Source organism: Salmo trutta, chromosome 13 (genome assembly GCF_901001165.1).
Source record: "Salmo trutta chromosome 13, fSalTru1.1, whole genome shotgun sequence".
Lineage (NCBI taxonomy): Eukaryota > Metazoa > Chordata > Actinopteri > Salmoniformes > Salmonidae > Salmo > Salmo trutta.
Window position 1 is genome coordinate 61,845,469 of NC_042969.1, and position 25,678 is coordinate 61,871,146.

Here is a 25,678-nt window from a genome sequence, read left to right on the forward strand (position 1 = left end):
ATGGTTTAGGCAGTGATGTGGTTCAGCATAGTTTACTCCATGGTTTAGGCAGTGATGTGGTTCAGTATAGTTTACTCCATGGTTTAGGCAGTGATGTGGTTCAGCATAGTTTACTCCATGGTTTAGGCCGTGATGTGGTTTAGTATAGTTTACTCCATGGTTTAGGCAGTGATGTGGTTCAGTATAGTTTACTCCACGGTTTAGGCAGTGATGTGGTTCAGTATAGTTTACTCCATGGTTTAGGCAGTGATGTGGTTCAGCATAGTTTACTCCATGGTTTAGGCCGTGATGTGGTTCAGCATAGTTTACTCCATGGTTTAGGCAGTGATGTGGTTCAGTATAGTTTACTCCATGGTTTAGGCAGTGATGTGGTTCAGTATAGTTTACTCCATGGTTTAGGCAGTGATGTGGTTCAGTATAGTTTACTCCACGGTTTAGGCACTGATGTGGTTCAGCATAGTTTACTCCACGGTTTAGGCACTGATGTGGTTCAGTATAGTTTACGCCACGGTTTAGGCAGTGATATGGTTCAGTATAGTTTACTCCATGGTTTAGATAGTGATGTGGTTCAGTATAGTTTACTCCACGGTTTAGGCCGTGATGTGGTTCAGTATAGTTTACTCCATGGTTTAGGCAGTGATGTGGTTCAGTATAGTTTACTCCATGGTTTAGGCCGTGATGTGGTTCAGCATAGTTTACTCCATGGTTTAGGCAGTGATGTGGTTCAGTATAGTTTACTCCACGGTTTAGGCAGTGATGTGGTTCAGTATAGTTTACTCCATGGTTTAGGCAGTGATGTGGTTCAGTATAGTTTACTCCATGGTTTCGGCAGTGATGTGGTTCAGCATAGTTTACTCCATGGTTTAGGCAGTGATGTGGTTCAGTATAGTTTACTCCACGGTTTAGGCAGTGATGTGGTTCAGTATAGTTTACTCCATGGTTTAGGCAGTGATGTGGTTCAGCATAGTTTACTCCATGGTTTAGGCAGTGATGTGGTTCAGCATAGTTTACTCCATGGTTTAGGCAGTGATGTGGTTCAGTATAGTTTACTCCATGGTTTAGGCAGTGATGTGGTTCAGCATAGTTTACTCCATGGTTTAGGCCGTGATGTGGTTTAGTATAGTTTACTCCATGGTTTAGGCAGTGATGTGGTTCAGTATAGTTTACTCCACGGTTTAGGCAGTGATGTGGTTCAGTATAGTTTACTCCATGGTTTAGGCAGTGATGTGGTTCAGCATAGTTTACTCCATGGTTTAGGCCGTGATGTGGTTCAGCATAGTTTACTCCATGGTTTAGGCAGTGATGTGGTTCAGTATAGTTTACTCCATGGTTTAGGCAGTGATGTGGTTCAGTATAGTTTACTCCATGGTTTAGGCAGTGATGTGGTTCAGTATAGTTTACTCCACGGTTTAGGCACTGATGTGGTTCAGCATAGTTTACTCCACGGTTTAGGCACTGATGTGGTTCAGTATAGTTTACGCCACGGTTTAGGCAGTGATATGGTTCAGTATAGTTTACTCCATGGTTTAGATAGTGATGTGGTTCAGTATAGTTTACTCCACGGTTTAGGCCGTGATGTGGTTCAGTATAGTTTACTCCATGGTTTAGGCAGTGATGTGGTTCAGCATAGTTTACTCCCGGTTTAGGCAGTGATGTGGTTCAGTATAGTTTACTCCACGGTTTAGGCCGTGATGTGGTTCAGCATAGTTTACTCCACGATTTAGGCAGTGATGTGGTTCAGTATAGTTTACTACATGGTTTAGGCAGTGATGTGGTTCAGTATAGTTTACTCCACGGTTTAGGCAGTGATGTGGTTCAGTATAGTTTACTCCACGGTTTAGGCAGTGATGTGGTTCAGTATAGTTTACTCCACGGTTTAGGCAGTGATGTGGTTCAGTATAGTTTACTCCACGGTTTAGGCCGTGATGTGGTTCAGTATAGTTTACTCCATGGTTTAGGCCGTGATGTGGTTCAGTATAGTTTACTCCATGGTTTAGGCCGTGATGTGGTTCAGTATAGTTTACTCCATGGTTTAGGCCGTGATGTGGTTCAGTATAGTTTACTCCACGGTTTAGGCAGTGATGTGGTTCAGTATAGTTTACTCCATGGTTTAGGCAGTGATGTGGTTCAGTATAGTTTACTCCACGGTTTAGGCAGTGATGTGGTTCAGTATAGTTTACTCCACGGTTTAGGCAGTGATGTGGTTCAGCATAGTTTACTCCATGGTTTAGGCAGTGATGTGGTTCAGTATAGTTTACTCCATGGTTTAGGCAGTGATGTGGTTTAGTATAGTTTACTCCATGGTTTAGGCAGGGATGTGGTTCAGCATAGTTTACTCCATGGTTTAGGCAGTGATGTGGTTCAGTATAGTTTACTCCATGGTTTAGGCAGTGATGTGGTTCAGTATAGTTTACTCCATGGTTTAGGCAGTGATGTGGTTCAGTATAGTTTACTCCATGGTTTAGGCAGTGATGTGGTTCAGCATAGTTTACTCCATGGTTTAGGCAGTGATGTGGTTCAGTATAGTTTACTCCATGGTTTAGGCAGTGATGTGGTTCAGCATAGTTTACTCCATGGTTTAGGCAGTGATGTGGTTCAGTATAGTTTACTCCATGGTTTAGGCAGTGATGTGGTTCAGTATAGTTTACTCCATGGTTTAGGCAGTGATGTGGTTCAGTATAGTTTACTCCATGGTTTAGGCCGTGATGTGGTTCAGTATAGTTTACTCCATGGTTTAGATAGTGATGTGGTTCAGTATAGTTTACTCCACGGTTTAGGCCGTGATGTGGTTCAGCATAGTTTACTCCATGGTTTAGGCCGTGATGTGGTTCAGTATAGTTTACTCCATGGTTTAAGCAGTGATGTGGTTCAGTATAGTTTACTCCACGGTTTAGGCCGTGATGTGGTTCAGTATAGTTTACTCCACGGTTTAGGCAGTGATGTGGTTCAGTATAGTTTAATCCACGGTTTAGGCAGTGATGTGGTTCAGTATAGTTTACTCCATGGTTTAGGCAGTGATGTGGTTCAGCATAGTTTACTCCATGGTTTAGGCAGTGATGTGGTTCAGCATAGTTTACTCCATGGTTTAGGCAGTGATGTGGTTCAGTATAGTTTACTCCATGGTTTAGGCAGTGATGTGGTTCAGCATAGTTTACTCCACGGTTTAGGCCGTGATGTGGTTCAGTATAGTTTACTCCACGGTTTAGGCAGTGATGTGGTTCAGTATAGTTTACTCCATGGTTTAGGCAGTGATGTGGTTCAGTATAGTTTACTCCATGGTTTAGGCAGTGATGTGGTTCAGTATAGTTTACTCCACGGTTTAGGCAGTGATGTGGTTCAGTATAGTTTACTCCACGGTTTAGGCCGTGATGTGGTTCAGCATAGTTTACTCCATGGTTTAGGCAGTGATGTGGTTCAGTATAGTTTACTCCACGGTTTAGGCAGTGATTTGGTTCAGTATAGTTTACTCCATGGTTTAGGCAGTGATGTGGTTCAGTATAGTTTACTCCATGGTTTCGGCAGTGATGTGGTTCAGCATAGTTTACTCCATGGTTTAGGCAGTGATGTGGTTCAGTATAGTTTACTCCACGGTTTAGGCAGTGATGTGGTTCAGTATAGTTTACTCCATGGTTTAGGCAGTGATGTGGTTCAGCATAGTTTACTCCATGGTTTAGGCAGTGATGTGGTTCAGCATAGTTTACTCCATGGTTTAGGCAGTGATGTGGTTCAGTATAGTTTACTCAATGGTTTAGGCAGTGATGTGGTTCAGCATAGTTTACTCCATGGTTTAGGCCGTGATGTGGTTTAGTATAGTTTACACCATGGTTTAGGCAGTGATGTGGTTCAGTATAGTTTACTCCACGGTTTAGGCAGTGATGTGGTTCAGTATAGTTTACTCCATGGTTTAGGCAGTGATGTGGTTCAGTATAGTTTACTCCATGGTTTAGGCCGTGATGTGGTTCAGCATAGTTTACTCCATGGTTTAGGCAGTGATGTGGTTCAGTATAGTTTACTCCATGGTTTAGGCAGTGATGTGGTTCAGTATAGTTTACTCCATGGTTTAGGCAGTGATGTGGTTCAGTATAGTTTACTCCATGGTTTAGGCACTGATGTGGTTCAGCATAGTTTACTCCACGGTTTAGGCACTGATGTGGTTCAGTATAGTTTACGCCACGGTTTAGGCAGTGATATGGTTCAGTATAGTTTACTCCATGGTTTAGATAGTGATGTGGTTCAGTATAGTTTACTCCACGGTTTAGGCCGTGATGTGGTTCAGTATAGTTTACTCCATGGTTTAGGCAGTGATGTGGTTCAGCATAGTTTACTCCCGGTTTAGGCAGTGATGTGGTTCAGTATAGTTTACTCCACGGTTTAGGCCGTGATGTGGTTCAGCATAGTTTACTCCATGGTTTAGGCAGTGATGTGGTTCAGTATAGTTTACTCCATGGTTTAGGCAGTGATGTGGTTCAGTATAGTTTACACCACGGTTTAGGCAGTGATGTGGTTCAGTATAGTTTACTCCATGGTTTAGGCAGTGATGTGGTTCAGCATAGTTTACTCCACGGTTTAGGCAGTGATGTGGTTCAGTATAGTTTACTCCATGGTTTAGGCAGTTATATGGTTCAGTATAGTTTACTCAGTGGTTTAGGCAGTGATGTGGTTCAGTATAGTTTACTCCACGGTTTAGGCAGTGATGTGGTTCAGTATAGTTTACTCCATGGTTTAGGCAGTGATGTGGTTTAGCATAGTTTACTCCATGGTTTAGGCCGTGATGTGGTTCAGTATAGTTTACTCCACGGTTTAGGCAGTGATGTGGTTCAGTATAGTTTACTCCACGGTTTAGGCAGTGATGTGGTTCAGTATAGTTTACTCCACGGTTTAGGCCGTGATGTGGTTCAGTATAGTTTACTCCATGGTTTAGGCAGTGATGTGGTTCAGTATAGTTTACTCCATGGTTTAGGCAGTGATGTGGTTTAGTATAGTTTACTCCATGGTTTAGGCAGGGATGTGGTTCAGCATAGTTTACTCCATGGTTTAGGCAGTGATGTGGTTCAGTATAGTTTACTCCATGGTTTAGGCAGTGATGTGGTTCAGTATAGTTTACTCCATGGTTTAGGCAGTGATGTGGTTCAGCATAGTTTACTCCATGGTTTAGGCAGTGATGTGGTTCAGTATAGTTTACTCCATGGTTTAGGCAGTGATGTGGTTCAGCATAGTTTACTCCATGGTTTAGGCAGTGATGTGGTTCAGTATAGTTTACTCCATGGTTTAGGCAGTGATGTGGTTTAGTATAGTTTACTCCATGGTTTAGGCAGTGATGTGGTTCAGTATAGTTTACTCCATGGTTTAGGCCGTGATGTGGTTCAGTATAGTTTACTCCATGGTTTAGGCAGTGATGTGGTTCAGTATAGTTTACTCCACGGTTTAGGCCGTGATGTGGTTCAGCATAGTTTACTCCATGGTTTAGGCCGTGATGTGGTTCAGTATAGTTTACTCCATGGTTTAGGCAGTGATGTGGTTCAGTATAGTTTACTTAACGTTTTAGGCCGTGATGTGGTTCAGTATAGTTTACTCCACGGTTTAGGCAGTGATGTGGTTCAGTATAGTTTACTCCATGGTTTAGGCAGTGATGTGGTTCAGTATAGTTTACTCCACGGTTTAGGCAGTGATGTGGTTCAGTATAGTTTACTCCATGGTTTAGGCAGTGATGTGGTTCAGTATAGTTTACTCCATGGTTTAGGCAGTGATGTGGTTCAGTATAGTTTACTCCACGGTTTAGGCAGTGATGTGGTTCAGTATAGTTTACTCCACGGTTTAGGCCGTGATGTGGTTCAGTATAGTTTACTCCACGGTTTAGGCCGTGATGTGGTTCAGTATAGTTTACTCCATGGTTTAGGCAGTGATGTGGTTCAGTATAGTTTACTCCATGGTTTAGGCAGTGATGTGGTTCAGTATAGTTTACTCCATGGTTTAGGCAGTGATGTGGTTCAGTATAGTTTACTCCATGGTTTAGGCAGTGATGTGGTTCAGCATAGTTTACTCCATGGTTTAGGCAGTGATGTGGTTCAGTATAGTTTACTCCATGGTTTAGGCAGTGATGTGGTTCAGCATAGTTTACTCCATGGTTTAGGCAGTGATGTGGTTCAGTATAGTTTACTCCATGGTTTAGGCAGTGATGTGGTTCAGCATAGTTTACTCCATGGTTTAGTCAGTGATGTGGTTCAGCATAGTTTACTCCATGGTTTAGGCAGTGATGTGGTTCAGTATAGTTTACTCCATGGTTTAGGCAGTGATGTGGTTCAGTATAGTTTACTCCATGGTTTAGGCAGTGATGTGGTTCAGTATAGTTTACTCCATGGTTTAGGCCGTGATGTGGTTCAGTATAGTTTACTCCATGGTTTAGGCAGTGATGTGGTTCAGTATAGTTTACTCCACGGTTTAGGCCGTGATGTGGTTCAGCATAGTTTACTCCATGGTTTAGGCCGTGATGTGGTTCAACATAGTTTACTCCATGGTTTAGGCAGTGATGTGGTTCAGTATAGTTTACTCCATGGTTTAGGCAGTGATGTGGTTCAGTATAGTTTACGCCACGGTTTAGGCAGTGATGTGGTTCAGTATAGTTTACTCCATGGTTTAGGCAGTGATGTGGTTCAGTATAGTTTACTCCATGGTTTAGGCCGTGATGTGGTTCAGTATAGTTTACTCCACGGTTTAGGCAGTGATGTGGTTCAGCATAGTTTACTCCATGATTTAGGCAGTGATGTGGTTCAGTATAGTTTACTCCATGGTTTAGGCAGTGATGTGGTTCAGCATAGTTTACTCCACGGTTTAGGCACTGATGTGGTTCAGTATAGTTTACTCCATGGTTTAGGCAGTGATGTGGTTCAGTATAGTTTACTCCATGGTTTAGGCAGTGATGTGGTTCAGTATAGTTTACTCCATGGTTTAGGCCGTGATGTGGTTCAGTATAGTTTACTCCATGGTTTAGGCAGTGATGTGGTTCAGTATAGTTTACTCCACGGTTTAGGCCGTGATGTGGTTCAGCATAGTTTACTCCATGGTTTAGGTCGTGATGTGGTTCAGTATAGTTTACTCCATGGTTTAGGCAGTGATGTGGTTCAGTATAGTTTACTCCATGGTTTAGGCAGTGATGTGGTTCAGTATAGTTTACTCCATGGTTTAGGCCGTGATGTGGTTCAGTATAGTTTACTCCATGGTTTAGGCAGTGATGTGGTTCAGTATAGTTTACTCCACGGTTTAGTCCGTGATGTGGTTCAGCATAGTTTACTCCATGGTTTAGGCCGTGATGTGGTTCAACATAGTTTACTCCATGGTTTAGGCAGTGATGTGGTTCAGTATAGTTTACTCCATGGTTTAGGCAGTGATGTGGTTCAGTATAGTTTACGCCACGGTTTAGGCAGTGATGTGGTTCAGTATAGTTTACTCCATGGTTTAGGCAGTGATGTGGTTCAGTATAGTTTACTCCATGGTTTAGGCCGTGATGTGGTTCAGTATAGTTTACTCCACGGTTTAGGCAGTGATGTGGTTCAGCATAGTTTACTCCATGATTTAGGCAGTGATGTGGTTCAGTATAGTTTACTCCATGGTTTAGGCAGTGATGTGGTTCAGCATAGTTTACTCCACGGTTTAGGCACTGATGTGGTTCAGTATAGTTTACTCCATGGTTTAGGCAGTGATGTGGTTCAGTATAGTTTACTCCATGGTTTAGGCAGTGATGTGGTTCAGTATAGTTTACTCCATGGTTTAGGCCGTGATGTGGTTCAGTATAGTTTACTCCATGGTTTAGGCAGTGATGTGGTTCAGTATAGTTTACTCCACGGTTTAGGCCGTGATGTGGTTCAGCATAGTTTACTCCATGGTTTAGGTCGTGATGTGGTTCAGTATAGTTTACTCCATGGTTTAGGCAGTGATGTGGTTCAGTATAGTTTACTCCATGGTTTAGGCAGTGATGTGGTTCAGTATAGTTTACTCCATGGTTTAGGCCGTGATGTGGTTCAGTATAGTTTACTCCATGGTTTAGGCAGTGATGTGGTTCAGTATAGTTTACTCCACGGTTTAGGCCGTGATGTGGTTCAGCATAGTTTACTCCATGGTTTAGGCCGTGATGTGGTTCAGTATAGTTTACTCCATGGTTTAGGCAGTGATGTGGTTCAGTATAGTTTACTCCATGGTTTAGGCCGTGATGTGGTTCAGTATAGTTTACTCCACGGTTTAGGCAGTGATGTGGTTCAGTATAGTTTACTCCATGGTTTAGGCAGTGATGTGGTTCAGTATAGTTTACTCCATGGTTTAGGCAGTGATGTGGTTCAGTATAGTTTACTCCACGGTTTAGGCAGTGATGTGGTTCAGTATAGTTTACTCCACGGTTTAGGCCGTGATGTGGTTCAGTATAGTTTACTCCACGGTTTAGGCCGTGATGTGGTTCAGTATAGTTTACTCCATGGTTTAGGCAGTGATGTGGTTCAGTATAGTTTACTCCATGGTTTAGGCAGTGATGTGGTTCAGAATAGTTTACTCCATGGTTTAGGCAGTGATGTGGTTCAGTATAGTTTACTCCATGGTTTAGGCAGTGATGTGGTTCAGCATAGTTTACTCCATGGTTTAGGCAGTGATGTGGTTCAGTATAGTTTACTCCATGGTTTAGGCAGTGATGTGGTTCAGCATAGTTTACTCCATGGTTTAGGCAGTGATGTGGTTCAGTATAGTTTACTCCATGGTTTAGGCAGTGATGTGGTTCAGCATAGTTTACTCCATGGTTTAGTCAGTGATGTGGTTCAGCATAGTTTACTCCATGGTTTAGGCAGTGATGTGGTTCAGTATAGTTTACTCCATGGTTTAGGCCGTGATGTGGTTCAGTATAGTTTACTCCATGGTTTAGGCAGTGATGTGGTTCAGTATAGTTTACTCCACGGTTTAGGCCGTGATGTGGTTCAGCATAGTTTACTCCATGGTTTAGGCCGTGATGTGGTTCAACATAGTTTACTCCATGGTTTAGGCAGTGATGTGGTTCAGTATAGTTTACTCCATGGTTTAGGCAGTGATGTGGTTCAGTATAGTTTACGCCACGGTTTAGGCAGTGATGTGGTTCAGTATAGTTTACTCCATGGTTTAGGCCGTGATGTGGTTCAGTATAGTTTACTCCACGGTTTAGGCAGTGATGTGGTTCAGCATAGTTTACTCCATGGTTTAGGCAGTGATGTGGTTCAGTATAGTTTACTCCATGGTTTAGGCAGTGATGTGGTTCAGCATAGTTTACTCCACGGTTTAGGCACTGATGTGGTTCAGTATAGTTTACTCCATGGTTTAGGCAGTGATGTGGTTCAGTATAGTTTACTCCATGGTTTAGGCAGTGATGTGGTTCAGTATAGTTTACTCCATGGTTTAGGCCGTGATGTGGTTCAGTATAGTTTACTCCATGGTTTAGGCAGTGATGTGGTTCAGTATAGTTTACTCCACGGTTTAGGCAGTGATGTGGTTCCGTATAGTTTACTCCACGGTTTAGGCCGTGATGTGGTTCAGTATAGTTTACTCCATGGTTTAGGCAGTGATGTGGTTAAGTATAGTTTACTCCACGGTTAAGGCAGTGATGTGGTTCAGTATAGTTTACGCCACGGTTTAGGCAGTGATATGGTTCAGTATAGTTTACTCCATGGTTTAGGCAGTGATGTGGTTCAGCATAGTTTACTCCACGGTTTAGGCAGTGATGTGGTTCAGTATAGTTTACTCCATGGTTTAGGCAGTGATGTGGTTCAGTATAGTTTACTCCATGGTTTAGGCAGTGATGTGGTTCAGTATAGTTTACTCCATGGTTTAGGCAGTGATGTGGTTCAGTATAGTTTACTCCATGGTTTAGGCAGTGATGTGGTTTAGCATAGTTTACTCCATGGTTTAGGCCGTGATGTGGTTCAGTATAGTTTACTCCACGGTTTAGGCAGTGATGTGGTTCAGTATAGTTTACTCCATGGTTTAGGCCGTGATGTGGTTCAGTATAGTTTACTCCATGGTTTAGGCCGTGATGTGGTTCAGTATAGTTTACTCCATGGTTTAGGCCGTGATGTGGTTCAGTGTAGTTTACTCCATGGTTTAGGCAGTGATGTGGTTCAGTATAGTTTACTCCACGGTTTAGGCCGTGATGTGGTTCAGTGTAGTTTACTCCACGGTTTAGGCAGTGATGTGGTTCAGTATAGTTTACTCCATGGTTTAGGCAGTGATGTGGTTCAGTATAGTTTACTCCATGGTTTAGGCAGTGATGTGGTTCAGTATAGTTTTCTCCACGGTTTAGGCAGTGATGTGGTTCAGTATAGTTTACTCCACGGTTTAGGCAGTGATGTGGTTCAGTATAGTTTACGCCACGGTTTAGGCAGTGATATGGTTCAGTATAGTTTACTCCACGGTTTAGGCAGTGATGTGGTTCAGTATAGTTTACTCCACGGTTTAGGCCGTGATGTGGTTCAGTATAGTTTACTCCATGGTTTAGGCCGTGATGTGGTTCAGCATAGTTTACTCCATGGTTTAGGCAGTGATGTGGTTCAGTATAGTTTACTCCATGGTTTAGGCAGTGATGTGGTTCAGTATAGTTTACTCCACGGTTTAGGCAGTGATGTGGTTCAGTATAGTTTACTCCATGGTTTAGGCAGTGATGTGGATCAGTATAGTTTACTCCACGGTTTAGGCAGTGATGTGGTTCAGTATAGTTTACTCCATGGTTTAGGCCGTGATGTGGTTTAGTATAGTTTACTCCATGGTTTAGGCAGTGATGTGGTTCAGTATAGTTTACTCCACGGTTTAGGCCGTGATGTGGTTCAGTATAGTTTACTCCACGGTTTAGGCAGTGATGTGGTTCAGTATAGTTTACTCCATGGTTTAGGCAGTGATGTGGTTCAGTATAGTTTACTCCATGGTTTAGGCAGTGATGTGGTTCAGTATAGTTTACTCCACGGTTTAGGCAGTGATGTGGTTCAGTATAGTTTACTCCACGGTTTAGGCCGTGATGTGGTTTAGCATAGTTTACTCCATGGTTTAGGCCGTGATGTGGTTCAGTATAGTTTACTCCACGGTTTAGGCAGTGATGTGGTTCAGTATAGTTTACTCCACGGTTTAGGCAGTGATGTGGTTCAGTATAGTTTACTCCACGGTTTAGGCCGTGATGTGGTTCAGTATAGTTTACTCCATGGTTTAGGCAGTGATGTGGTTCAGTATAGTTTACTCCACGGCTTAGGCAGTGATGTGGTTCAGTATAGTTTACGCCACGGTTTAGGCAGTGATATGGTTCAGTATAGTTTACTCCATGGTTTAGGCAGTGATGTGGTTCAGCATAGTTTACTCCACGGTTTAGGCAGTGATGTGGTTCAGTATAGTTTACTCCATGGTTTAGGCAGTGATGTGGTTCAGTATAGTTTACTCCATGGTTTAGGCAGTGAAGTGGTTCAGTATAGTTTACTCCATGGTTTAGGCAGTGATGTGGTTCAGTATAGTTTACTCCATGGTTTAGGCAGTGATGTGGTTTAGCATAGTTTACTCCATGGTTTAGGCCGTGATGTGGTTCAGTATAGTTTACTCCACGGTTTAGGCAGTGATGTGGTTCAGTATAGTTTACTCCATGGTTTAGGCCGTGATGTGGTTCAGTATAGTTTACTCCATGGTTTAGGCCGTGATGTGGTTCAGTATAGTTTACTCCATGGTTTAGGCCGTGATGTGGTTCAGTATAGTTTACTCCACGGTTTAGGCCGTGATGTGGTTCAGTGTAGTTTACTCCACGGTTTAGGCAGTGATGTGGTTCAGTATAGTTTACTCCATGGTTTAGGCAGTGATGTGGTTCAGTATAGTTTACTCCATGGTTTAGGCAGTGATGTGGTTCAGTATAGTTTACTCCACTGTTTAGGCAGTGATGTGGTACAGTATAGTTACTCCCTGGTTTAGGCCGTGATGTGGTTCAGCATAGTTTACTCCAAGGTTTAGGCCGTGATGTGGTTCAGTATAGTTTACTCCACGGTTTAGGCCGTGATGTGGTTCAGTGTAGTTTACTCCACGGTTTAGGCAGTGATGTGGTTCAGTATAGTTTACTCCATGGTTTAGGCAGTGATGTGGTTCAGTATAGTTTACTCCATGGTTTAGGCAGTGATGTGGTTCAGTATAGTTTACTCCACTGTTTAGGCAGTGATGTGGTACAGTATAGTTTACTCCCTGGTTTAGGCCGTGATGTGGTTCAGCATAGTTTACTCCATGGTTTAGGCAGTGATGTGGTTCAGTATAGTTTACTCCACGGTTTAGGCAGGGATGTGGTTCAGTATAGTTTACTCCATGGTTTAGGCAGTGATGTGGTTCAGTATAGTTTACTCCATGGTTTAGGCCGTGATGTGGTTCAGTATAGTTTACTCCATGGTTTAGGCCGTGATGTGGTTCAGTATAGTTTACTCCACGGTTTAGGCAGTGATGTCTGAGTTGGTTCATGATAAAGTCATGAGGTGTTTTCTTCCACAGAGTCTCCTTGACAGATTCAGGATGAGTTAATCATTTTCTGAGTTTAGTTGTGAACGAAAAACAACCATTTCTAAGTTCTTCTTCGTCTTCTGACCTCTACTGTGTGTTTGCTCTGCTGGCCCTGGTATGACCCAGTGTTGTTCCTCCTCTGGTGTCACATGTTTTAAGTCCTATTAAAGTCCAGGTAAGGGAATGTGTGGTGGTGTTAGTCTATCAGATTATATGAAACAGCAATGAACAGGTGCAGTATAGGCCACGGTTCCACTCACTCACCATGCTACATGCCCTTCTATACACACACACACACACACACACACACACACACACACACACACAATAAAACAGTAACGCCCTTGTGAATGTGCAGGTCTCACCCTCTCTTGAAAGGGAAAAAGCTACATAGCAGTGGCCGACTGGACATGACAGATTTACTGACCATGACAACTGGGGGAAGGTTTGTCAGGGGGAAGGGCAGAATGAAGGAGAGGAGAGAGGGGACTGGGGGGTTAGGGCCTCAGAACAATATGTGTCCCAAATGGCACCCCATTCCCTATATAGTGGACTACTTTTGACTGGGGGCACATAGGGCTTTCTGGTTAAACTGGTAATTCATTGCACCCACCTGGTGTCCCAGGTCTAATTTAGTACCTGATTAGAAGGAAACCAAATGAAAAAAAGCAGTGGAAGTGGCTTCGAAGTCCGTATTAGAATTTGATGTATATAGGCAATGAGAAGCCATTTGGGACTCAGATTCAGACCCGCCATGTAGGTTCTCTTTCACTCTTTCACTCCTCCCACCTCACATCTGCCAGCTGTCCAGCTGTACTGTAGAAACACATGGGTCTGTCTCCCTCCTCTACCTTCATCCCTCCATTCTCTTTTCTCTCTTCATCCTTCCTCTCCCTCCTCTCCCTTCATTCCTCCATTTCCTTCCTCTCCCATCCTCTCTTAATTGACCTCCTCTCCCATCATCTTTCCATCTCCCTCCTCTCCCTTCAATCCTCCATCTCCCTCCTCTCTCTTCATTGCTCACTCTCCCTCATCTCCCTTCAATTCTCCATCTCCCTCCTCTCCCATCATCTCTCTGTCTCCCTCCTCTCCCTTCAATCCTCAATCTCCCTCCTCTCCCTTCATTCCTCACTCTCCCTCATCTCCCTTCAATCCTCCATCTCCCTCCTCTCCCTTCATTCCTCACTCGTCTCCCTTCAATTCTCCATCTCCCTCCTCTCCCATCATCTCTCCATCTCCCTCCTCTTCCTTCAATCCTCCATCTCCTTCCTCTCCCAACATCTCTCCATCTCCCTCCTCCCATAATCTCTCCATCTCCCTCCTCTCCCTTCATCTCTTCATCTCCCTCCTGTCCTTTCATTCCCGTCATCCCTCATTTCACACTGTTTAGGCTGAGGGGCTTGGAGCCACTGTTATAAACCTGCTGTTAATGCCAATAGAATGTGTGCTTGCATGTGTGCGTGTGTAAGCGTCTACATGCTATGACTTGTCGTGTGTGTGTGTGTGTGTGTTTGATGTCTGTGTGTGGTGTTGCTCTCTCTGTGGTCAGTATGGTAACAGGCAGTGCTGCCCTCCAGGAATACAGAGCTTTGAATTCCACTTCAAACAGGACTGATAAAACAACCCTGACACACACACACACACACACACACACACACACACACACACACACACACACACACACACACAGAGACTAACCTTTATCTCTTAATTACTATGAAGCCAATTAGACCTTCTACTTTATACTTCCTCTGCACTGATAACTCCCACTGAATATACTGGCAGGGAGGCTGTGTGTGTGTGTGTGTGTTTGCTTGTTCTTGTGTGTGTGCACGTGTGCATGCGCGTGTGTTTGTGCTGATACATATGCCTCCCACCAAATATAGGCAGGGAGTCTAGCTGTCCTACAGGTACCCATAATACCACCATGAAATTACTCGAATGAAAAGATTTTGAGATAGGAACATGACCTGAAAACAAACAGCTTTTCCATTATAAATGTTTTGAAGTGCAAATAATGTGTTCAGAAGCGTAACTGCTTCTGGTGCCTTTGCTGAATGAATTCCCTCTCATGTCGATCTTCGTTTTTGTTGTTGTTGACTGTTGTTGTTTACAAAGACAAACATCCACACAGAACGACACTAGCACTTGATGTAATGTAATTTGTCAATTAATATAAAGGATTTAAAATGTGTGTGTGTGTTTCCTGTACTCACTGTACTGTCACTTTGGATCAAAGTGTCTGTTAGGTGGCACATAAGACACATTATGAAGTGATCGTTTCTGAGGGTGCTGATAATTAGGTTCTGTGTGTGTTTAGGAGGCAACAGGCTGAAGAACCAGGTGTTCAGGCTGAACTGGGCCTGGGTCTCCCTGGAGAAGGAGTACTATGTGGTGGACGAGGAGGCCAAGTACCTGGAGGTGGTCCTCAAACGACGAGGATACCTGGGAGAGACGTCCTTCGTCAGTAAGTCAAACTACCTTCTAATTATACTCATCATTATGCACATTGTCTGTGTCCCGAATCGCACTCTATTCTCATCAGAGTCAGGACATCCATAGACATCCTCAGGACATCCTTGGCTCTATCCCTCCAGGGAAGCTCCACAGCTTTTCAGCCTGTCATGTTCATGTAGCGGATGGCTGAGTTAGCATGGCCCAGTGACATCACCTGCCCCTATATCTAAGAGCCAACTGTCACTCGTGGTCCAATCACTCCTTGTCCAATTTTCACATTTTCTAAAGGAAAGGGATGTTAATGGATGTCCTGACAAAAGTAGTGCACTCTATATGCCATTTGGGACATAGCCTTGGAGATCAAATAGAAAGGTGCCATTTGGGATGCACACGAAGAATAACGGAGTGCCAATCTCTTGACTCAGAGAGAGCAGGGGAGGGACAGAAAACTTCAGGGTCATACAGGTCACAACCTTTCACCCCTGACTCCTCTCCTCAGGGCGGGATTTGTTATTTTAGCCAATCAGACAGGGCGACCATCCTGGGGATAGCAAGGGCTCATGGGAGAGGTTACGCAGAGATGGTGGTGGTCAGAAAGACGCCCGCTGTCGCCGAGTTAGACGCCACTCTCTGTGAACATTCCTTACATTTTACTGTCCTTGGACTGAATAGGGAGTAAACACAGTGCAACAAAAGATGGGACAGTAAACCTTAGTTTTATATCACAAGGTTTATACACTGGGTTTATAACAACAGTAAACCTTAGTTTTATATCACAAAGTGTATACACTGGGTTTATAACAACAGTAAACCTTAGTTTTATAACGCAAAGTTTATACACAGGGTTTATAACAACAGTAAACCTTAGTTTTATAACACAAAGTTTATACACTGGATTTATAACAACAGTAAACCTTAGTTTTATAACACAAAGTTTATACACAGGGTTTATAACAACAGTAAACCTTAGTTTTATATCACAAAGTGTATACACTGGGTTTATAACAACAGTAAACCTTAGTTTTATAACGCAAAGTTTATACACAGGGTTTATAACAACAGTAAACCTTAGTTTTATAACACAAAGTTTATACACTGGATTTATAACAACAGTAAACCTTAGTTTTATAACACAAAGTTTATACACAGGGTTTATAACAACAGTAAACCTTAGTTTTATAACACAAAGTTTATACACAGGGTTTATAACAACAGTAAACCTTAGTTTTATAACACAAAGTTTATACACAGGGTTTATAACAACAGTAAACCTTAGTTTTATAACACAAAGTTTATACACAGGGTTTATAACAACAGTAAACCTTAGTTTATAACACAAAGTTTATACACAGGATTTATAACAACAGTAAACCTTAGTTTTATATCACAAAGTTTATACACAGGGTTTATAACAACAGTAAACCTTAGTTTTATATCACAAGGTTTATACACTGGATTTATAACAACAGTAAACCTTAGTTTTATAACACAAAGTTTATACACAGGGTTTATAACAACAGTAAACCTTAGTTTTATAACACAAAGTTTATACACAGGGTTTATAACAACAGTAAACCTTAGTTTATAACACAAAGTTTATACACAGGGTTTATAACAAAGGTTTTGTGGCTGACTACTACTGGCACCACTGGTATTGTTTTCATTGTTTTTGTCCGGAATCGCTATATGTTCGGGATGTCAATAAAGTTATGCTAGTTTGAATAGCTGAAGTTTGAGGTCAGATCAGATGGGTCGGGTGTATTGAGTTGTCCCCAGCTGTGTCTCCCTGTGTATCTGCTAGCTTTGAGGCTGTGGTGTGTTACGTTGTCCCTGTGTGCTTCCCAAATGGCCCAAAATATTCTCTATATAGTGCACTACTTTTGACCAGGGCCCATTGTTGGCCACAGGGCTCTGGTCTAATGTACAGCACTATATATGGAATAGAGTACCAATTGGGAAGCAGCCCTGTGCCTCTGCTAGCTAATGATCTCGCTCTCTCTCAGTGGGTATGCAGATAATATGCACATAATACGCAGATGATATGCAAATAATATGACCATTAGACTATCTCAAGGGTCTGCCCTCTTCAAGAGACAATTCATGTAAAGGAACTAAGGAAGTATCTTTTTCTTGAAGAACACAAAGAAGAGGGTTATATCACCCTTTTAATGGGTTAACTGATTAGCATTTCTGATAAATAAGATAAATAACTACATTTCATACTGTGGAAACTTCTGAAGCTGTTTTTAAAATATATTAAAAAGGATTTCTACGATACTCCCCTAAATGTGATAGTATTTGAAAGTATATTGATATATTTCTCAGGTGAACATCATTGCATCAGTGAAAGGTTTTGTCTCTCCATGCTTATACGGGGTTAGGTAGAACAGAACAGGGGAAATTTGGGGTGCATCCCAAATGGCACCCTATTCCCTACATAGTGCACTACTTTTAACCAGAGACCTATGGTAGAACACTATATAGGGAATAGGGTGCATTTAGGAGCACCTCCAGAAGCACATACAGCACACTGGCATTCTTTTCTGCTCCTCAATGTGTTTAATGGATCTCAAACTTTAAAGGATGGAGGGAGACAGAAAGAGAAAGCCAAACCTTCAGATGAAGCAGGCTCACAGGGTTCAGATCAGTCTGACAGACCCACTACCCATCTGCCTGGGTGCTGATCTCAGGCCAGTGCTTCACACAGAGAGGAGGCAGAGGTTATCTGCTCCATCCCAGCCCGGATGACAAGACCTAGGATGCGTCTGAAATGGCACCCTATTCCTTATATAGTGCACTACTTTTAACTGGTCGCCTGGTTCTTTTATTGGACGTTGTGAGGCGTTCGGTAGCGTTGTGTGCATCACGGGAGGTGCTAATCTGGCAGCTATGTAGAGCTAGCCTGCTGCTATATAGGCTAAAGCAAAAATGTCAGCCTAGAGCTGCTGCTGGGATCAGGGTGCTGTTGTCCTCCTTCTGTTGTGTGAGAGAAAGAGCCTGCTTCCCAAATAGCATCCTATTCTCTATATAGTACACTACTTTTGGGCTCTGGTAAAAAAGTAGTGAACTATGTAGGGGATAGGGTCTCATTTGGGATTCAGTCAGAGTTAGGGAGCCAACTGTGCTCCTTCCCGCTTCTCTGCTCTTTGAAGACAGGTGATATATATCAAATCAAAATCGAATAACATTTTATTGGTCACATATACATATTTAGCAGATGTCATTGCGGGTGTAGTGAAATTCTTGTGTTCCTAGCTCCAACAGTGCAGTAGTATCTAACAATTCACAACAATACACACAAATCTGAAGTAAAAGAATGCAGTTAAGAAATCTATAAATATTAGGATGAGCAATGTTGGAGTGGTATTGACTAAAATACAATAGAATATAATACAGTATACAGTGAGGGAAAAAAGTATTTGATCCCCTGCTGATTTTGTACGTTTGCCCGCTGACAAAATGAAATGATTAGTCTATCATTTTAATGGTAGGTTTATTTGAACAGTGAGAGACAGAATAACAACAAAAAAATCCAGAAAAACGCATGTCAAAAATTGTATAAATTGATTTGCAATTTAATGAGGGAAATAAGTATTTGACCCCCTCTCAATCAGAAAGATTTCTGGCTCCCAGGTGTCTTTTATACAGGTAACGAGCTGAGATTAGGAGCACACTCTTAAAGGGAGTGCTCCTAATCTAAGCTTGTTACCTGTATAAAAGACACCTGTCCACAGAAGCAATCAATCAATCAGATTCCAAACTCTCCACCATGGCCAAGACCAAAGAGCTCTCCAAGGATGTCAGGGACAAGATTGTAGACCTACACAAGGCTGGAATGGGCTACAAGACCATCGCCAAGCACCTTGGTGAGAAGGTGACAACATTTGGTGTGATTATTCACAAATGGAAGAAACACAAAAGAACTGTCAATCTCCCTCGGCCTGGGGCTCCATGCAAGATCTCACCTCGTGGAGCTGCAATGATCATGAGAACGGTGAGGAATCAGCCCAGAACTACACGGGAGGATCTTGTCAATGATCTCAAGGCAGCTGGGACCATAGTCACCAAGAAAACAATTGGTAACACACTACGCCGTGAAGGACTGAAATCCTGCTGCGATCTCAGGATATGTGGTTTCCAGTTTGCACAAACTCCAGGGCCGTCGTGGTATCGGCTTGAGGGGGAATATACACGGCTGTGACTATAACCGAAGAGAATTCTGTTGGGAGGTAATATGGTTTGCATTTGATTGTGAGGTATTCTAGGTCGGGTGAACAAAAGGACTTGAGTTTCTGTATGTTATCACAATCACACTATGAGTAGTTAATCATGAAAAATACAACCCCGTCTTTCTTCTTCCCGGGGAGTTTTTTATTCCTGTCTGCGCGATGTACTGAGAACCCAGCTGGCTGTATGGACGCGGACAGTATATCCGGAGAGAGCCATGATTCCGTGAAACAGAGTATGTTACAGTCCCTGATGTCTCTCTGGAAGGAGATCCTCGCCCTGAGCTCATCTACTTTATTGTCCAGAGACTGAACATTTGTGAGTAATATACTCGGAAGTGGTGGATTGTGTGCACGCTTCCAGAGTCAGACTAGAAGTCCTCTCTAAATACCTCTTCTCCACCGGCAGTGTCTTGTAGCAGCCTCTGGGATAAGTTCAATTGTCCTGGGGGGTACGAACAAAGGATCCAATTCGGGAAAGTCGTATTCCTGTTTGTAATGCTGGTGAGTTACCGTCGCTCTGATATACAAAAGTTATTTCCGGCTGTATGTAATAACACAAAAAACTTCTGGGCTAATAATGTAAGAAATAACACACAAAAAAACAAAATACTGCAAAGTTGCTTAGGAGCTAGAAGCAGAGATGCCATGTCTGTCGGTGCCATCTTGCCAGATGTATCCTGGCTCTGTTGAGCTCATCCATGTTATCTATGAACACATGTCAGCAAGAACTGTAGGAGCCCTATGAACACTTACAGGGCCCATTTCCCTTCTCGATGCAGGCGTATCAAAGCTCACTTTCCCCTTCATTTCTTCAAAGAATGAAATGGTAATTTTGGTCCAAAACCCCAATTCATACATTTCTGCCTCCATCTGTGCACTGTTGAAACTCTTTACTGTTGTCTTTTCTCTTCCTCACTTGAATCTCTTTCTCTATTTCTCTCTTTCTCTCTCTCTCTCTCTATTTCTCTCTCTCTCTCTATTTCTCTATCTCTCTCTTGCTCTTTTATCTTGTCTCTCTTCTCACTCTTGCTCTTCTCTCTCTTTCTCTCTGTCTCTGTTCAGAGGAAGTGTGGAAAGTATCTGCTTCTTCTTTTGTTATTATTATTTATTTATTTCTATTTTTGTTGGTCTAGCTCAGCCATGGGGTCTGCTTGGCTGCTATCATCTATTTACTGGGGACCTCCTGCTGGGAGCTAGCGCAGAGAGCGTGTGTGCGTAACACTTCATTGTGGTTGTGTAGCTAGCTGAACAGCAGGAGGCCTGCCATCGTCACCAGCCCTGTGACAGCAGGTCTGATCAAACAACACTGGCACAAACTATCAACAGCCAGCTGGGCAGGCTAGACTCAGTAGGCTGGGCAGTAACAACAATGTCAATCTACCAATACTTCTACACTACCTGTATAGACAACCTTGTTTTAAGTTGATTCTGCTTTACCCACAATATAGCTTAATTGTGTCAAGGTAATCTATCTTGAAAGGAAGCAAAACTATCTTCGAATGTGGCATGATAGGTAATTGACCTTGGTAAGATTGGCATATATTACAGTGTCCTCTGTGTTCAGTCAGACCACTAGGGACCAGATTGAGTGACAGCAGAGGGAACCGGCTCTGCTGTCAAGACATCCTGATTACCATTCTGTGATTACCATACTCCCTCCTCCTGGTCCACGTCAGGGCCATCTGCTAGCTGACACATCACAACTTCATCTAAATCAAAACAAATCAAATGTATTTATATAGCCCTTCTTACATCAGCTGATATCTCAAAGTGCTGTACAGAAACCCAGCCTAAAACCCCAAACAGCAAGCAATGCAGGTGTAGAAGCACGGTGGCTAGGAAAAACTCCCTAGAAAGGCCAAAACCTAGGAAGAAACCTAGAGAGGAACCAGGCTATGAGGGGTGGCCAGTCCTCTTCTGGCTGTGCCGGGGTGGAGATTATAACAGAACATGGCCAAGATGTTCAAATGTTCATAAATGACCAGCATGGTCAAATAATAATAATCATAGTAGTTGTCGAGGGTGCAACAAGTCAGCAACTCAAGAGTAAGTGTCAGTTGGCTTTTTCATAGCTGATCTTTGAAAGTATCTCTACCGCTCCTGCTGTCTCTAGAGAGTTGAAAACAGCAGGTCTGGGACAGGTAGCACGTCCGGTGAACAGGTCAGGGTTCCAGCAGGTCTGGGACAGCAGAGCTGGGACAGGTAGCATGTCTGGTGAACAGGTCAGGGTTCCATAGCCGCAGGCAGAACAGTTGAAACTGGAGCAGCAGCACGGCCAGGTGGACTGGGGACAGCAAGGAGTCATCATGCCAGGTAGTCCTGAGGCATGGTCCTAGGGCTCAGGTCCTCCGAGAGAGAGAAAGAAAGAAAGAAAGAAAGAAAGAAAGAAAGAGAGAAAGAGAGAATTAGAGAGAGCATATTTAAATTCGCACAGGACACAGGATAAGACAAGAGAAATACTCCAGATGTAACAGACTGACCCTAGCCTCCCGACACATAAACTACTGCAGCATAAATACTGGAGGCTGAGACAGGAGGGTTCAGGAGACACTGACTGCTTCTCTGACCCCATCTCTGACTGGGCTCTGTTTTCAGTTGTTGACTGGTTATTATATCTGGATGCTACCTTTTGACCTTATATTGTTGAGTCCCATATTATAATAACTTTTTTATGTTTATTGCTTCTTTGTCCTAATAATTTCCTCTTCCTCCTCCTCCCCTCTCTCCTCCCCACTCTCATCTCCTCCCTCCTCACCCAGGCATCGGCACCAGAGATGGTACAGCGGAGAAGGATAAGGACTTCCGTGGTAAAGCCCAGAAGCAGGTCCAGTTTAACCCAGGTCAGACCACGGCTACATGGAGGGTGAGGATCTTGCAGGATGGAGTGTACGAGCAGTCTGAGACCTTCCAGATTGTTCTGTCAGAACCTGTCATGGCTGCCCTGGAGTTCCCTGACACAGCCACTGTGGAGATCCTCGACCCAGCTGATGGTATGTACTACAGGTCCATGATCCAGCTGATGGTATGTACTACAGATCCATGATCCAGCTGATGGTATGTACTACAGATCAATGATCCAGAGTAGCTTGTTTTAACTGTCGAAACAGTGTAGTGTTCAAAAGACTAATGGTTTATAAGTCATTACTACAGGTAGGTTATTCATCAGTCTTAGCAGAAATGATTGGTCTGAGGTTATCTCTATGGGAGAGGCAGGGTTTTATATTAGGTGGGTGAGAACATCCAGGTCAGTGGATAACAAGACATGGACCTTCCTCAGCCTCATTAGTGTGTCCCATGTTAGTGAAGCTGCTCTCTGTTAGTGAAGCTGCTCTCTGCCTCTTATCAATCCCTGGCTTGGCCCCAGAGCATAACCACAGCATGAAATCATGATGAGACTGAGAGTCAAGCTTTAGACCTGGGTTTAGCCTGCCTGCCTGAGTAAAGGGACACAGGATACTATCATATTGGTCACATCATGGAAACCAACATGGGTGTTATACTTGGATTAAGGTTGTAAAATTCCCACATTTCCTACTTATTCCCTCAATCACTCCTGATTCCAGCAATCTTCCTGGAAAACCTGGTAATTTTGGGACAGTTCCTGGAGTTTTCCAACCCCAGGTTAGATATAGTGATCTGCAACAATAATCTATATGGGAAGTTGTTTTCTCCAGAAAGGTAAATAAACAAATACGGTTAAATTGGGTATGGAGAATCCCAGGGTTAGGGTCAGGTCCAGTGTATGGATGGAGAACACTAGACTGGAGCCTTCCCAGGGATCTCATGTTGTTTACACAAGGGCTGTGTCCCAATATGACACCATATTCCCTATTGGTCCTGATCTAAAGTAGTGCACTACATAGGGAATAGGGTGCTATTAGGGACGTAGTTAAAGTATCTAAATACAGTTCAGACAAACAAGGTTTTTAAAAACAGCAGCTCAGCCGTTCATTCCCCTGTGATACTGTAGTTGGAAGGCTGAGGGAGGAAAGCTCTTGCATAATTTACATATAAATTATGCCTCTCATCTCCTTTCCCCTCTGGGGTCCCTCTGTGTGAGAGGAGGAATATTCTGTCAACAACTTATGTTGGTTAAAATATATGGAGGATGGTACTGTTTGTCTCACAAAACACTCTAGTCCCTTGAGGGAAATGATAACAACTTGCAGCTATCAATATTAAGATTTTAACATTACACACTAAAATATAATTCTGCTTCATGACCATACTATTTTAGATTTCCATGATTTCCCAGCTTCTCAGAGTATGCATGTTTCTCAAATGGCACCCTATTCCGTTTTTAGTGGACTACTTTTGACCAGAGCCCTATGGGAATAGGGTGTCATTTGGGACTTGTCTTACAACTGACCCATTTTCTTGCAGCTCCTTTTAAATGTGAATCTCTTAAACTCAGAAGAGTTCAAGTTTAGTCAGAGAGAGAGAGAGGGGAGAAACTATCCACATTAAGGCCTGTCAGCTTGGAGCTTAGAGTATGTTCTGCCTTGGCAGGAGCTAGTATTAAGGGCTATAAGCTTGAAGGTTCTGCCAGCCTGAGTAGAAGATAGAACATTTACTTGTTTAGCCAAAACAGGGCTGGGCTGGGCAGGGAGGCATTGGTCCAGTGTCCTGGTCAGTCAGTAATTGGTCAGGTGTGACTGTTGGGATTTTGAGAGTTCGGGCCCTGCTGGCACCTTATTAGCACAGACGTCCAGATTCACAATTAGAGTAAAGAATAGGTTTTAAGAAGAATAAACATAACAGTGATAGAGATAATATTATAAACATGTCTATGTGAGGTAGGTACTTCTTAGTGTAGGCCTCTGGGATGTAACTCTGGTCTAGTAACTTAGACACAGTCATGCTATGCAGAATAAAGGAGGAGAGGAGAGATAAGGAGAGGAGAGGACAGAACAGGGGGAGTGAGTGTAATACAGACTGTAAAAAAGACCAATGGTTTGAACAGGTCTCTGCTTGCTAATAGAATCAAGACACGTCAGGTTTATTATCCAGGCCCACTTTTACTGTTCTTCTTCGCATGCAAAGTCTACAGTACGGAAGCTGGACTTTTCCTATTAACAATTCACTAAATGTATATGTATTTCCCTGATTGGTCCCTGTGCGTCAACTGTCAGAGAGGCTTCTGGGTAGTTGTCTGTGCCAACCACTGATGTTAGACATCATATCCTCTGGATGGATCCTAAATGATGCCCTATTCCCAATATAGTGCCCTACTTTTGACCAGGACCTGCATAGGGCTCAGGTCAAAAGGAGTGTACTATATAGGGAATAGGGTGCCATTTGCGACGCAAACTATGTCTTCTGATAGTCTGCCTCTGTTCACTGGGTCAACACATCCTTTATAGAACTCTGTTAAGTCCTCAGAGAGGAGCCTGGGCCAGAGCACCAGCAGCAACATACTGTAACTCAGACAGAAATATTTAACGCATTGTTGTACCCTCTTCTCATCAGCATAGCTTCTGTATTAAGAACGTACGCAGGGAGTAGGATGTGAGGGTTTATCTCTCTTTGTCTCCCCCCCTCTGACTCTCTTGCTCTGTCTCACCCCCCCTGCCTCTCTCGCTTTGTCTCACCCTCCCCCTTTCTTTCCCTGTCCCCCCAGAGTCGACAGTGTTCATCCTGTCTGCAGTCTACCCTATAGAGGAGGACATTGGGGAGCTGCTGATCCCAGTACGCAGGAGTGGTGACATCACACAGGAACTCATGGTCATCTGCTACACACAGCAAGGTACAGTCCACACACACATACACACACACACACACACACACACACACACACAGACACACACACACACACACACACACACACACACACACACACACACACACCACAGCTTCAGGTAATGTCTCTGCTAGAGTCCTTTCTCCTCTCCATCTCTCCCTCTCTTCTCATCCATCTCTCCTTTCCTCTCTCCTACAGCCACAGCTACAGGGACCATCCCCACTACAGTCCTGTCCTACTCTGACTACATATCCAGACCTGAGGAACACAACAGTGTCCTGCGCTTTGATAAGGGCGAGACGGAGAAGTCCTGTCGTGTGGTGATCATAGATGACTCTCTGTATGAAGAGGAGGAGAGCTTCAACGTTACCCTCAGTATGCCCATGGGAGGCTGTCTGGGACAGGAGTACCACACTGCCAGGGTCACCATCATACCTGACCTGGATGATGGTAAGATGACCCTTCACTTTTCACCTTTGACCTTTCAAATGCTCGCCTGGAGGACAGGATAACAGTTACCAGCTGAGGAAAGTGTTAATATCACTCTTGACTAGGTTTGCGTCCCAAATGGAACCCTATTCCCTACGTAGGGCACTACTTTCAACCAGGTTAGTTCACTTTATAGGGAATAGGGTACCATTTGGGACATTTATTACAATGGAAATGTGTTTTTTCACAACGTGAGAGTGAGAAAAAAGATTGCTCCTGTCCTGTCACCTCTGGAAGATGATGTTAAGACAAC

General features: G+C 43.3%; 1 protein-coding gene across 2 annotated transcripts in view; it reads left to right on the forward strand.

Annotated features, from left to right (window-relative positions):
• The window catches only part of LOC115206253 (FRAS1-related extracellular matrix protein 2), a 120,510-nt gene that overhangs the window by 47,882 nt on the left and 46,950 nt on the right, over positions 1–25,678 (forward strand). For both annotated transcript variants that reach the window (XM_029772998.1, XM_029772999.1), the window contains exons 5-8: positions 14,831–14,977; positions 21,956–22,186; positions 24,817–24,942; positions 25,135–25,386. In XM_029772998.1, coding sequence (XP_029628858.1) covers positions 14,831–14,977; positions 21,956–22,186; positions 24,817–24,942; positions 25,135–25,386 — 756 coding nt within the window. The remainder of the gene's footprint in view (positions 1–14,830; positions 14,978–21,955; positions 22,187–24,816; positions 24,943–25,134; positions 25,387–25,678) is intronic.